Source organism: Corvus hawaiiensis, chromosome 6 (genome assembly GCF_020740725.1).
Source record: "Corvus hawaiiensis isolate bCorHaw1 chromosome 6, bCorHaw1.pri.cur, whole genome shotgun sequence".
Lineage (NCBI taxonomy): Eukaryota > Metazoa > Chordata > Aves > Passeriformes > Corvidae > Corvus > Corvus hawaiiensis.
In genome coordinates, this window is record NC_063218.1 from 6,167,747 (window position 1) to 6,183,077 (window position 15,331).

Sequence of the window (15,331 nt, forward strand, 5' to 3'; positions counted from 1 at the left end):
TGTAATGGTTATTCTTGGGCTGGTTTCTGCCTCAGATAGAATCATAGAGTAACAAGAGTTGGAAGAGACCCACAAGGATCATCAAAGATGGACTCAGGCTTCTGTGGTTTCCATGCCCATCAGTGGGGCAGGGCTGGGCTGGTGCTCTGTGCACTGGTTCCCAGACCTCTCCATCAGGCAGCAAAGCCCATCCATGAAACTCTCTGTGTCTCCTGAGTGTCCCACTGCTTACATGCACATGGGAGGGGCTGAAAGAAGGATGTTGTTTTGCCAGTGCTGCAGCGATGTTAGCTGGCCAAGAGAACAACCACTTGTGAGAGTTTCTCCTCGGGATGGAGGAGACTCCAGGCTGGAGGAGAGGATTCTGCTGTCTTGGGAGATGGAAGCACAGAATGGGTCATGTTGGAAGGGACTTCAGTGGGTCCTCTGGTCTCACCTTCCTGTTCAAGCATCATCCCAGAGCACACGGCATGGGATTGTATCCAGATGGTTCTGGAATATCTCTAGTGAGGGATCCTCCACACATTCTCTGGGCAACCTGTTCTGGCACTCAGTCACTGCACAGTAGGGAAGTTCTTCCTCATGTTCGGGTGGAACTTCAGTGCATCAGTTTCTGCCCACTGCCTCTGTCCTGCTGCTCGGCACTGAGAAGAGCCTGACCCATACCCTTGACATCCACCCTAAAGATATTTGAATACAGTCCTCTGTCAGTTGTCTCTTCTTGAGGCTGAACACGCCCAGCTCCCTCAGCCTTTCCTCATAAGAGAGAAGCTCCAGACCCTTAATCATCCTCACAGCCTCTGCTTGAACCACCCCAGGAGGTCCTTGTCTCTCCTGTACTGAGGAGCCCAGAACTGGCTCTACTCTCCTGGCAGAGGATCCATTACCAGAGAGGTGACCTGTCCCTGTGCTGCTTAGAATAAACTGAGAGCACCTCAGGAAAACCAGCATGAATGAAGATAATGTTCCAGATTAATGCCTCACCCTAGTTTAGGAGTGATCTGGATTATGCAATATCTGTGATAACTGAGATGCAGGACCAGGCACTGGTACTGACTGATGTGTACACAGCACACCTGTGGTAGTCTGTTAGTTGCTGGGTGATTAGCAGTGGGAATTAGCTTTCAGATACCATTCCTGCTGGGACTGCTGCCCTTGAGCCTAAAGCAAATGATCAGAAAGGTTTATTTGATGGGTAAAGCTACTGGAGAAGGTTATTTTTTCTTTGATTTACTGAGTGAAAGCTGCAAACCAAGCAGCTCATTTTTCATAGTTTGTTAACAGCTTGCAATCTTATGGGTTCAGATTGTTTTTAAATTTAAAAATAATTTAAAAAGTTAAACAAGAAAGAAATCTGTGGTGTAGTGCCAAAAGAGTGGTTGTGCTGTGTCAAAGCAAAGGTCCCTGGTGCTGGCTGGTAGCAAGTACCTGGGGGGAATATTTAAGAGCAGAGTTTCTGACAATCAGCAGCACGGGAACTTCCTAACCCAGAGGTTATGTTTGATGGCCTGTGATGAACCCATTTATCCCTTTGGTTTTTGAAACACTTATGCTTCCAGGCCCTGCAACACCTGCAGCAGTGGGTTCCACAGTCTTGTGTTGCATGAAACATTATTTCTGTGCACTGTGATTTGTACCTAATACCTGCTCATTTTGTTGTGTGCCCTCTAGTTGTTTTCTAGAAAGGTGTAGTTACAATTCATTCCTTATTGGCCGCTAATTACCCCCATTTTATTACCCCTCCATCTGCTCTGATCCCATAATTATCTCTTTATTTGACAAAATTAAGTTTTTTCCTTGAGCAGAAGCTCTTGCAGACCCCTCATTACCCAGGTTGTCTGTACCAGCACGGTGCTATTATGTGGTGGTGCTATTAAGTCTTTTAAGTCTTTTAAGAAGTCTTTTAAGACTTCTACACTGTAGTGAAGAAATGGGAGCAGAATGAATTTGTACTGGCAATACTTTTTGTGGTCTTACTAGTTTTCATAACATTTCTTCATTTGCCTTGTTCCTGAGCACTGAACTATTTTCAAGGAACTATTTGGGTGGTCACTGGGTTCCTTTTTCTGGGCGAAAATAGTTCTGAATTACGTCCTTCAGCTTCTCTGCAGGTAACACTAGTGCAAAATCTGACTTTCATGCTCTAGGCTTATCATCATGTGTGCTCCTTGTATACTTTCATCATCAGTAACCCCACCAGCTCTCAGAACGGCATCCTATTTCTGCAACACTTGAAAAGGAGTTGTAAATAAACTTTTATGCCATTAGAAAGTTGCTGACCACAGTTGTTTTTTGGTCTGCCCTGCTATGATTCCACATTGAGCTTGACAGAAGTTCACAATCTGTTTTTCTTTTCCTCTTCTGAACGTGATGTTCACATTCTGAGGGATAGTTTTTCCCCCTTTTTTGGCTTTATTACCAGTAACTGCCTTAAGTTACCATTCAATCCCAATCAACAAATTGATTTTTTTTTGTCCTTTTAAAATATTTTGAATTAGTAAGTATCCTTATGCTTTCCTATAGTACCTGTACATGGTCTCTGAAGCGTTTCTGCCTTTCCAGCTGTTTCTTTGTAGTACTACACTGATTTTTATATAATTCTCCTTTTTTAAATCCAGGTTTATTACTTAGATTTCCATGGGCTTCTTTTTTCTTCCATAGGGTGTTGAAGAATGGCCATTTTCACGTGTCTCTGGGGACAAGCTGGTCTTCTATTACAGGTTTTTACTAGTTATTGATAATGTTTAAAAATACAGTGTTTTCAGCACCCTGTCAAGACAGTTCCCCAGTCTCTGTGGTATAACTGTAGTTTCAAATCATTCCTTATTTCTGTCTCCACACCCAGTCACCCTGTGGACAGTGTCACAATCTGGTAGGTTTTAAACTAATCTGAATCTGTGCCTTTTTAATACATTGCACCATTTCCCCAGACGTTCTCCTGCTTCTCATATTCAGGGATTTACAGCTTCCCACTGGGGTTTGTCTTCCACTGAGCCTCTTCTTGCTGTGTCCCCCTTATGTGAGTCCCTCCTATCCCACAGCAGCTCCAGCCTTGTGTGTTTGGAGGTGGCACCACGGTGGGTGCAGCCTTGGATGTAGTGACAGGACAAGGGAGGAATGGCTTCAAAGAGAGAGAAGGCAGGTTTAGATCAGATGTTAGGCAGAAATTCTTCCCTGTGTGGGTGGTGAGGCCCTGGCACAGGTTGCCCAGAGAAGCTGAGGCTGCCCCATCCCTGGAAGTGTTCAAGGCTAGACGGACCTTTGATCAGCCTGGTCTAGTGGAAGGTGTCCCTGCCCATGGAAGGGGTTGGAGTGGGATGATCCCTTCAAACCCAAACCAGTCTGGGATTCCGTGATCCACAGCTGTGGTTGGAGAGCCACCTGCCTGGGGCACACAGGTCCTTGCAGGGAAGAAAAGCTGCTGGAACCTTCTCCTCTTGTGCCTTTGCAGCAGGTTTTGATTTACATCTCTGATCTCCACCAGACCTTCACCTAATTGAGTAGATTGACCCTGGCTCTAATATAACAGGCAATTAATCAAAGGCTGACTAATCAGCTCTCTCCATGGCTGGCACCTTGCAGAGAGTCTGGGAATCGCTTACATGCTACTCTGCAAACCAGTTTTATGCTCTGAGATTTACAGCCAGTTAATTCTATTGAACTCTGTGGATTTACTGTAAACTTTGATTATTATAAGCTCTGAAACATAATAAAAATTCCTTTACTTAGCTACCTTAAGTGGTAATTTAAAAACTAAGTTCTGTAGCTGCTTTAACTAATTACACTCAGTACTTTGACCATACTATTAAAATTTAACTCAAATCTGTCATCTTTCCTTGGATTTAAATACCTTGAAGGCTGATTGGCTAAGCAATAGAGTTTAGACTTATTTTTTAGCGTCTAAAAGTATTTTCTTTTCAAAGCTCTTAATTTTGATCTAGATAACTTCTGAAGTTTGACACTGCTGAAATGCAGAACCTGACTTTCAAGTTGAGGTTCTCATTTGCCAAGCTGCAGTAGTTAATAGCCATTCAGTGATCTTGACTGGCATCTGTTAAGAGCTTTAAATTGAAGATGCACTGTGAAATAAGATAAAATTAAAGCAGAATAAACATCTGCAAACACTTACTCATGCTGCATAGCCAAACTCATTTAAGTTAGTGTGTTTTTGTTTTGAAGCAAAGGGCAGTGCAGGGATGCAGTTGGGGATTGTGCCACTGTCCCAAGGGCAGCAAAGCCACTGCTGACATCCTGGTCAAGAATGATGAGGGGTGATTTTTTTTTCTTTTTCTCCAGCCAGGCCTATTTATGAGCTCCCTGCTGGTCCTCTGATCCCCATTCTGACTTCATTTTTCTGCAGGAAGGGGGTAAGCAAACTACTTTTCTTGTTTGGTTGATGCTGAGTTTTTCTGATGCTCCAGAAAATCACATCTGTTCCCTTTCTTGTAACAAATGTTCAAATCTCTTACTTACCAATGTTAATACACTTAATTAAATAAACTAAATTGCTGTGGGCAATTATGTAGGCTGTCTCTTAATGTACCCAAACTTTCTTTTAGTTTCTTTTCTCACCACCCTGGAGATCCTCTGCTCATTTTTTGCATTGCTTCCCACAGATGGTTGATATGTGGAGCCCAAATATACTCACCTCTTCTGTGTTTGTTGTTTATGATCCTTGGTGCCTGTATTGTTGAAGCTGCCTGCTTTGCTTGGCTTTCTGTAAAAGACTTTTGCGTTTTTGTCACTTCAATGACCTAAAGCATGTTGCTAACACTGAAAGCACAACCTTTTTTTGCCCTCCAGTCAAATCCTGAACTGAACTACCTGTGCAACTGGTGGTGAATCCACCCTGTACATTTTTCTGCACTGTTAGTCTTGTGGCTATCTTTCCACTGTTTTATTTTCTTTTCAATGCCGTTGGATAATTATATTGCAGCAGCTCAATGTAAGTGGAGTTGCACCAGCTCTGGAAGCACAGTTGATCTCTTTAAAGTGAGGACTCCTCACTTTACTGCATTTTCTGGGGCATGAGCATTCCCCAATGCATCTGAGTTTCTCTTCAGAGTTTCTGAAAGTTTTTGAGGATCATTCTTCCAAAATCCATTGTTAAGGTATTCATTTCCCTCCCCCTTTCCTGTCTTGTTTCAGAGCAGGCTGGAGTTGGGCTGGGTTGCCATCCTCCTTTCCCCAGCACTCCAGGGTGTGCTCCAGGCAGCTCCAGGCTGCCATTCACGAGTGCTGAGCATGGACAGATGACAGTGCTTGTGCCATGTCAAGGCTTTACAATAACATTCCTGGTACTTTGAGCTCCTTCTTGGCTGCCTGTGCTTTCTCATGCATCTCCAAATGGTTTCACTGTGTATGGTGAGCAGCTGGTCCTTTTCCTCCAGCCTGATACTGCTGTTTATCAGTGTGGCTGGGATTAGGCTGTAGTGTTTGCACATGGCAAGTGTTCTAATTAGCTGAAGTTGCTCTGGAGGCATTTTCCTCTTATTTGGTAGTGTTCCCAATCGGTGCACATGTTGCTGTTTGCTGGTTCCTGGTTTTTTTTTTTTTTTCTTCCTGGGATATTTGACAGACGGCTCCCTCGTCTCTGTCAAGCAGCTGTTAGGTGGGTATTTCCCTCTCTGCCTCTCGTATCACTTTCCATGGTGGAGTGGTAGCTTTTGCCTGTGTTCCAGGTCTGTTTGTCACATCTGTCCAGCTACCTCACCTCAGCCCCTGTGCTGACTCAGTATTTGTGTTTGTATTTGGGTTCCTTCTCTGGATAGAGCCATTGCCTGTGACTCTGCTTGCATTTTTGGAGATTTAGATCTGCTCTTGTCCATACCCTTGCTTGCAAGCTGGTCTCGTGTAGCCCACAATGTCTCTGTGTAGTTTGATGTTGACAAAGCAGTTTGTGGACTCAGGTTGCAAGGTGAAGAACACTTATCATTTCTTTCTTGATTTCTGATCAAAACCTGCCATTTTTCTGTGGAATTCCAACCTTCCTTCATCTCCTTTGCAAGTGTGATGGTTTTGGTTGCATTTCTGTCAACAGTCTCTTTCTATGCTGGATTTTTCTTTTATATATTAGAAAAAACCACCCAGCTTTAATTAGAAAGTCAAAATCCTTGCCACTGATTTTCAGGTCTATAAGTAGACTTCAACCACCCTTCTTGTGTACATAGATTTTTTCTTTGGAAATCCCCCTCATTTTGAGTTGGCTTGTCTGCTTGCTTTGTCTTTACAGATTGATTTGCCTGCTCATTTGTAATTCCTGGGCATCCCACTAAACTGAGTGCTCTTCCAGGCTTTACTTCTTCCCACCAGCAGAATAAATGTAGGTTGCAACAGAGACCCTGGGATTCCCCTGAAACTTCTGCAAATTCCTGTGAACTGGACCTCTCAGATCCACTTCAGAGGTTGTTAAATTAGTGGGAAACTATTTGAGCAGAATAAGTGAGCTCCGGGATCCAAACTTGGGGTGAAAGTCAGAATTGGATCCAAAAACCCATTTGTGAAGTGTGCAGGAGCACAGGACTGTAGCGAGCCTGGCCATCAAGCAGCACATATTGGAACAGCCACAGGGAAATTGTTTGATCAAATTACTGCTTTATAACCTACAACTTCTCTATTTGTATACTTCAGTGAGCCAGGTCAGATTTCTCCACTACAGGCTTAGTGGCCATGTGGATTTTGTTGATATTTTGGGCTCGAGGTGAAGCTTACCCTTTTGATTGTGGCTAATGGCTCACAGCCTCATTTCAGTTGGTTTTCAAGTGTGGTTGCAGGCACTCGATCTGTGCTGCTTCATAGAAATTTTAATGAGGAAATGCTGTGGTGTCCAGACACGTGTTTAATTGAATCACTGATTCTGCTAAGACAGTTTTCTCCTCCTCTGGAGTTCGGGACCTTCCCATCTGTACCTGTCAGCAGACAGCAAGTGAACATGACTTGGGCAGAAATGTATTGTGCAAATATTTCTGTCTTCACGCCTATCTAGCACAGGCACATTCCTTCCAGTTAGCCCAGAGGAGTGGAGTACTGGGAGACACTGGCTGACCTCAGATGTTTCACTCAGATATTTTCACCTTGTCAAGAGGAGTGCACTGCCCTGAGCTCTGTTGTGTAAGCTTTTCTAGTTTTGGGGCTCTTGACTCAGAGACCTGACTCTGTTGCATACACTTTGCTCTTTAGTCTTATATTTCTATTGAATAAGACTTGGAGCTCAGGAAGGAGAATAATTGGACTTTAAGTTCAAGCACTGGGAGATATGTTTGTTTTTTGCAAGTCTAGAGAATGTTGAGGAAGGCTTAATGTACTGAACAAAGTGAAAGTGTGAGTTGTTGCTGCTTGTGTGCAGTTTTATTGCCATCCTGACCTCCCTGCACATGCTTTGTTCAGCCACGTTTACCTCCAGCAAATACTGCAGCAATAATTGCTTTGTAAAAAACTACAGTGAGAGTGGTGCCTGCTAAATATCAGGGAGGTGGCAGGTGTCCCATGGCTGCTGCTCTGTGAGGGAATTAAATCAGCCACACCAGCATAAAGCCTCTTTTTTTTGGTATAACTGGGATGTGTCAGGGTCAATCTTTCATCCAGGCCCAGGGCAGGAGATGCCTGAAAGGGATCTCACTGCTTGGCCAAGCTGGAAGCACGTCCTGTTGCTGGGGGAACAGCTGTGCTGTGGCTCCCAGGTGAAAGGATGCTTGATCTTTAGAATAATGGTGTAAAGGTTTATGTGAAATACATTGTCTGGGTTTTAAAAATACCAGCCTGACATTTAATGGGACATAAAGGGAATATATCTACAGTTTAATCTGGTGGTTGACAAATAATAATAAAAAACTGACCACATCTGAAAATGTATTTGAATTCCTGCCAATTGTGCTCTAGCTTTTAGCACAACAGTTCTGGAAAAAAAAACTATAGAAAGGGCAGTGTTGAGTTGATAAGGATGAGAGTTTATTCTCTGTGCTATTATTCCTGGATTACTTTTTTTCCCATTGCAACTTTGTAAATGAAGGTTTCAAGAGTAAAGTAGAGTACTTAATGTGGGAGATGAAGGAAGGCAGCTGAGCGCATGGGAATTAGAGTGGGAGACTTGCATGGTCTCCCATTTCCCTCCATAAATGTGACAGTCCTGATGAATTCTGGAGAAATTTGAATGAAAGTGGATAAGCATCCTACTTCCACAGTAAACGTGTTAGGGGCTACAGAGAAAGTTGCAAAGGGAAGAGTTCAAATGTAAGGGAATGACAGAACGATTATTCGAAAGAAGTTTGGAGTAAGCAACTTCTCTGGTGCAGTAAACCTGGGCAAACCTTATTGAACCTGAGATTTTATTTTCTCTTTGGCAACTCATTTCACAGCCTCCCTTCTGGAGCTGCTGCTTGGACATTTATTTTCAATCATGCAGCATTGGAACTAAGTGCACGTAGAGGGAATGGGGCACCCACAGACCCGTGTGCCTGACAGCCCAGGTCCCTTCCTGGCAGCCTGGCTCTGCAAATCTTCCTTCTAAATTAGCAGGGAAATTTCCCCCTGGCTTAGCAGATGAGGCAAGTCTCCTGAGTGATGGATGGATGGAAGTTGCTCACTCAGTTGGCTCCAGTGGTGAGTCTGACATAACCAAAGTCTGGTTATGTCTGGTTATATCTCTGCTGTGCTCCTGTGTATTTTATCCACAACTCCATGGCCACCACCTCCTGCTCTGGGACCTCGCCCAGCTCATCAGCATGGCCACTCAGCCATGCCTGATGTGGGCACCCCGGGGGCAGGGGACAGGCTGTGAGTCTGGGAACAGCCCTGCTGGAAGGCACATGTCCCCAGCAGTGGCTCTTCATCATCTTGCAGTCCAGGGAGCCAGACACCCTCTCCAGTTGGAATCCATTGGGATTCTGCAGTGAGCAGACCCATGTAAGTCCAGGGGATTGATGTCTGCCCAATAAGAACTTTTCTTCCTCCTCTTGAGCTCTTTCTAACTAGCTGTTATTTTGAAGATGCCAGTCTGGACTACTCTTGGGGGATCTGCCAGGCAGCAGCTTTTATAAACAAGATCATCACCTTTTTTCTTCTTTTTTCTTCTTTTTTTTTTTCCTTTGGGAGAAAAGAGTTGCATTAGGAGCACCTGCAGAAAATTGCCTCAGGGAGCATTTTACCTTAGAGAGGCAAGATACTACTGAGAGCAGATAAGAGCCAGTTTACAAATTGCTGCCAGAAGCCCTTTTGCTTGTGAGCAGTTAGGTCTGTCTACTCCCTACCTTCCCCCCATTTTCTGTCCACCTTACCCAGGCTCTCTCCTGTTTTGAGTGTTGTGAGTAGCTGGGTTCAGATGTGCGGTTTTATTTTACAGCTTTTCCATGCTGTTTTTGAGGAACATATGTATTCTAGAAACTGGAAACAGTTTTTTTTCAGCAATAAATGAATTCGGTTTCACTACAGAGAAACCTTTTGCAGGCAGAGACAGTGGGAATGGATTTGCCCTGAATTATGGGGAAAAACGACCCTTCTCATACTGGGATTCAAAACTACCTCCAAAATATACATTCAAAGTAGCAGTTGTGTGGAGACTGAAGAGAGAATGTGCCCTCATGGTAAGTGAGGCTTACACAGAGCCTTCCTTAAAATTAAGGTTAACATTGGGATCAGTGCTGTGCTAACACCTTTTGCTCTAAGAACAGCTTTTACCCCTGTGTAAAAACCCACTGGGAAGCACAGAACCGCTGGCACAGCTTTGCTTTTCCAGCTTGGGATCCCCCAGAGATGGAGCAGGGCCTGGCCCCAGGGTGAGCAGAGTTCAGGGAAGTAATGACTGGCTGAGCTTGGCAAGTGCAAGGAGCCGGCTGCTCCCTTGGTTGTAGACTGAATGATCCTAATTTTACTGCAAATCTGTGGGAATCCAGGATAGAAACTGTACACTTCTAAACTGGATCCAAAATATTTATTACCAGGTTGTGAATTTAAGCCAAGTAATAAATTATATCTCTGTACAGAAGAGAAAATCACTTACCATTTCCAATTTCCACAATTTCCAATTTCCTGATACACGAATGACAAATTTTTTTTTTAGGCAAATTTATCAGCAAGGTAATTGTTTGATTAAAGACCTAGCACTCACAAGGTGAGAGCAGTAGAAAAGGTGAGGCAGGAGTATTTAAATAAGCCCTTTAGGAAGTGGCATAGGCTGCTTTATCTTGTTTCCCCGGCTCACATTCCTTTGGTGGCTGTCACATGTTTACCAACCAGCAGGGTTCCTTCTTCCTTGGGATGTTAAATCAACAAGCACATGCAGAGAAAAGGGCAAGAACACCAGCACCACTCCTGTTACTCAAACTCAGGACTGTGCCTCTCTTCAGCTTTGCCCAGCTCGTGTGAGTACTACACATTCTGAGGATTTAACAAACTGTCCCAGGAAGAACACTTTTCTCATAAATAACGCATTTTAAAGCTTTCTTGGGAAATTCCATTTCTGGTTTGACTCATTTTGTTGCTTTATGTAATTGTGATTAGGTAAGTCTTGTGTTTGGAATGCTTTGGGGCTATTTCTTGGTGAGAAGATAGCTTTCCTAGTTTGTTACTTGGGTGACAATTACAGTTTGAAAAGAAAAATCCTGCGTTACCCTCACTGCTAACTTTGGATTTGCATGCTGCTTTGTTTTCTTGAAATATGAAGATCTTGGAAATTGCAAGGAATGAAACAGGAGTAAGACCTATCTTCTGTTTTCTGCTTTGACATTGTTCTGATTCCTGTTGTCACTCCAGATCTTATGAAAGGCATTAGTAGATCGTAATTCTAGATCCATAATGAGTAACAAAAGTGCAAAGTATTTGCATTCCTGTTAAGCAGAGGGCACATCTGATCCCTGTGCAAGGGAAGCCATCGGTGCTTGCAGGGGTTTGTGACTGAGATAGGTTCAAAGAACAAAAGGAACTTAATGTAGCATGATGGCTGTGGGAGAAAACAGCTGAAGGGATCCCAACAAATAGTGAATAGATTCCATAGCTTGGCTCAGTGTGTCTGAAAACATCCCAGGAACAGGCTGCACTTTATTCTTGTGGTCCTTTATGTCAAGGGTTTTGCAGAGTGTGTGTGTGTATGTTTGCTCACGTGGGCTGGGCTGGAGCATTGGTGCTGCAGAAGCCCTTGAAGTGCACAGAATCTATTTTAGTCCATCTCCATTGCATCTGCTCTGGCTAACAGTCGCCTCTATCTGCCTCCCCCCTTCCCTTCTCCTGGCTCTGAAGTGGCACAGCTCTCCATTTATCCCTGAGAACAGTCAGATGTCACAGCTTTTGCTTGAAAGAAACTCTGGGTAGATGCTTTGAAACTTGTTAATGCAAATGAATCCTCTGAAACAGCTTTGTGGCTTCTTGCATCTGGAGAAGGCCCTTCTCCCAGGTTTTGTAATGCTGGGGTCCTGCCCTGCATGTTGTTTTACAAGGGAATTATGGAGAGCGACTTAAAGTATCAACAATTGTTTTCTCTGAGATCATTCCTGCTCCCCATTAGACCAGTGACCTCTCTGCTGTTGATTTTCCATGGCCGGTACAGACAGATATTTCAGGCATAAGTACCAGGGTTCATCTTTGATTCAGTTTGGATGAACTTTTCAGTTTTTTGGCTGAACTGAGAGTAAATGAAACTGAGGAGTGAGTGGACAAGAAGAAGGCATGATGTAGGAAAGAATAAACTGGGAAGGCACACACAGGAACTGAACTGTTCTCTGCTTCCCTCTCCGTTATGCCTGCAGGACTTCATTGCCTCTCCTTTTTCACAGAGCCCTGGGTTAGCTGAGAAATTACTTCAGTTCCTGCCTTTCTCCATGCAGCCCTAGTAACTGGTTAACTGGTTTGTACTGATGTGGAGAGAGAAATGTTCCCAGGGCCATGGTGGAAGGTGGCAGTAATTGCTCAGCTCTTCACTCGATTAAATACATGACTCTAGAAACTGCTGACATTATTTTTTTCCCCACAAGCATTTGTTTTAATGGCTTTTGTTATTGTTAGAACATATTTTCTGAGGGCGTAGGTCACTTGGTCGATACCAGAGGCCTAGAAATCTTCCACAATACTCTCTCTCTCTTTGAAACCACACCCTGCTTTATGAGCAGCAGCCTTCTGCTTCAGGCTTCCTTGTTAAATGCCAACAATTCTTCCATCCTGTTCCTCAAGAGCAGGAGCCTGAGGGTGGTAGCTAATCCACATCCCAGGAAGCTGTGGTGGGGCAGCTCCTCCTGTGCAGACATACTCTGTACCAGGTCAAAAAACGTCTGAGGATCCCTCATGCCAATTGTGGCAATACCAGCAGTTAATCTGGCAGCAAGCAACCTGTGTGGAATGAAACTCCATGTAGGATCTGTGGCTTTTGGGTTCGGAGATTTGTGGATCAGTGTCCTCTGAGATGCTGTAAAGAATTATCCAGGAGGGGAAGGAGAGCCTGAATGCCAAAGCTGAGTCTGCTGCTCAAACACCCTGATTTCTTTTGGCAATTTCATGGAAGGGTCATAGGGCCATCTTTGGTGATGCAGCTCTGGTGGTTGTTAGATGGAAACTGGTGTTTTTTCATGGATGTGAATCTCATCACCACCACACAGAATTTCTTGTCTCAGCAGCAGCAGCACAGCTGTAGAACACTCTTCTCTCCCCCTTGCTGCTCGTGCCTCTCTTTGTGTGCTAAATGCCAGACTGATCGTCTGGCTTTGTGGCTGGGCTTAAATGCAGGGGCCGGAAACCTTTAGTGGAACTTTATAAAGGTTGGTCTGGCTATTCCTTTAAAGAAAATAAAAATCAATGACTGCTCATGCTTTCAAGGCAAAATTAGCCACCAAAGCTACTCTTTTAGCACTGCCAATTAGAAGTTTTAGAAAAAAGCAGGTGTTCTGTCCTGCAGTTTGACAGCAGTCCCTGATCGAGGAAGGTCAAGAGGTACACCCTTGTCCTATTCTATCATTTTGGTCAGCAGTTTGCCACTGCTGGTACCTGGATGTATTTCATGGGAGCTGAAAAAGGGATGGAGCAGCTTCAGAGGGCTCCAAACAAGTAGTGCCAAGGGGGTGTGTGATGCCAATACCAGAAACTTTATTTTTCTTCCAAAGGTCAGGGGTTGAGGCACGAATGCTGTGAAGGTCCTGCTGCCTTCGCCCTCTGCATCCTGCCAGAATGTGCTGAGTGCAGGTATGAGGTTGTGGTCCCTTGCCACCCTTCTTCTCCTTTGGTACCTGGCAGGAGACATCTGTGGCCCACGAGGATCCAACAAATAACAGGTCAAGGAGGAGGCCGGGCTGTGTTCAGAGGGTGCCCTGCTTTCCATTGGCACGTGGCCTGCTCTCTACAGATGGGAAATCGTGTAAGTATTAAGAGATTTGGTTTGATTAGCTAAAATCTCCTGTTGGCAGCACATTTCCAGTCCCTGGAGCCATGGAGATCAGACAGGTTGCCAAGGCAACGCACAGTCTTCAGTGAGAGGTTTACTGTTGCGTTGTCCTTGGTCAGTTGATGGAGCAGGGTTTATTTAGGTCTTTCAAAAAAACCCAAAGCTGCTGTCCAGCCTTTTGCTGTGATGAGTCATTGTGCCTTGGGTCAAATTGGTGAAACTAAGAGCAAGGTTTTGTGGATGAGGAAAATAAGTACATGAGAGCATAAAGGTCCCAATTAGATTCCCCTTTGAAGAGGTGAGAGCACTTCAGTTCTGAGTGGAGATGACTTATTCTTTTTATGCCCCCAAATAAGTGAAACAGCAACTGAGATCCTCCTTTCTTCCCCTTCTCCTCCCATTTCCTCCCTCTCCTCTAAAAAAATAGTTATTTTTATTCTCTAGAGGACTCTGTGCTCACTGTTTAATTCTTGACTCATATCGGAGGTCCTTGCTGTTTGACCTTTTATCGCTGTTTTGCTTGTTGCTCTCTGCTCTCTTCTCTGTTACAGAAGCCCTGGTAAATTCAGCTTATAAAAGCTTCCATTTCATTACATTATTCTTCCTTTTGTATCACCCAGGAGATGAAAAGCTCATCATGTCACCACTGTGGCTGTGGCATGTGCTGGAAGCCACTGTGTCTCTCGTTGCTTGTTCATTGATCTGGACCCCAAGTCAGGGAGTGCATGGGGACAGGGACATCTCTCACTGTGACTGTTCCCTGGATTTACTGACATAGCAGAAGTGTGCCAGTGGTGGGCACAGCCATCTCTGAAGTTTTGGAAGGGACCTGATTCAATGTTCTCACAAGCCAAGGAGGGAAATGTCATTGTGCTGAGTGCCAGGCCTTGATTTGCTAAGTTAGTAAAGGTTTCTGTTTTAAAGTAATTCTGGCAGTGATAGGAAAGACTCCAAGGTTACAAGGATAACAGGATCACAGGGAGATGAAGGTGGTTATATGAGAGACACCATCAGAGTGCCCTTTTTCTTTCTCTCACTGTTGAGATGAATGAGAGCTGTTTTCAGCAGTGGATGGCTCAGGGAGAAATCACTGTACAAGCAGGAATTGCAAAGAGTCACTGCATGGTTTAACATGGGGAGCCAGGCTGGCATTTTCTGAACATGCAGGTGCTGTTCTCTGGTGAGTGTGTACCTCAGCTGGTGTCATGTAGCATAGGGAGAAGAGAAGGAATTGAAAAATAACTCTAGATGCTGCTTGCTGTGAGAGAAATTCTGACCTCTATAATAATACCGAGGCATGAACTTCATAGACAGTGACTTGTATGTGAGAGGGAAAAATTTTAAAGGGTGGAGGAGCCTTTAAAAGTCTGCATTGACATCCTTATTTATTTGTCCTTTTTGAGAGGATGGCAGCTGATAGATGTGTCACTGTGATGCTGCACAGTTATCTTCTTTCCCTGTCTCAAAATACTGCATTAGTGATACCATGGCAACAAAGAAGTTGTCTTTAAGAAAAGGAAAAAAAAAGCGTGACTTCAGTGTTCAAGAAAGGTGGCAGACTGACAGCCCTAGTCTTCCCTTTCTACCAGTAAGGCAGTGTTGGTGTCAGCTATGACAAAAGGTATCAGATTATGATCTCTGTGTTGTACCATGACTGAAAACACACCCGGGACACGATCAAAGACAAACCTACTCCAGGGAGTGCAAACTGAGAAAAGGTGCTCTTGTCGGACAATTAAATTCTGTTTTAAATTATAAACTTTCCTAAGAAATGCATCATCTTGAAAAAACTTTCCTAGACCCAGGTTGTGTCCTCTTTCAGGATGGAATTCCTCTCTGAGCTGTCTGTGAGAAAAAACAGCTGTCCCTTGCTGCTGTGGTACTTTTTCCAGAAGGTGGGTAGTCAAAGGATATCTTAAGAGGCAAGTTCAGATCTGTGTCCTGTTTGATTTATTTGCATTTGAGTACAGATCT

General features: G+C 44.1%; 1 protein-coding gene across 2 annotated transcripts in view; it reads left to right on the forward strand.

Annotated features, from left to right (window-relative positions):
• Positions 1 to 15,331, forward strand: part of SYT16 (synaptotagmin 16) — a 103,602-nt gene that overhangs the window by 25,561 nt on the left and 62,710 nt on the right. The window contains exon 1 of one of the 2 annotated variants that reach the window (XM_048307085.1): positions 10,243 to 10,355. The exons of the other annotated variant lie outside the window; for it this stretch is intronic. Within the exon in view, the coding sequence (XP_048163042.1) occupies positions 10,271 to 10,355 (85 nt within the window). The 5' untranslated portion in view covers positions 10,243 to 10,270. Of the gene's footprint in view, positions 1 to 10,242; positions 10,356 to 15,331 lie in introns of those variants that run through there. 2 annotated transcript variants of the gene reach the window in all.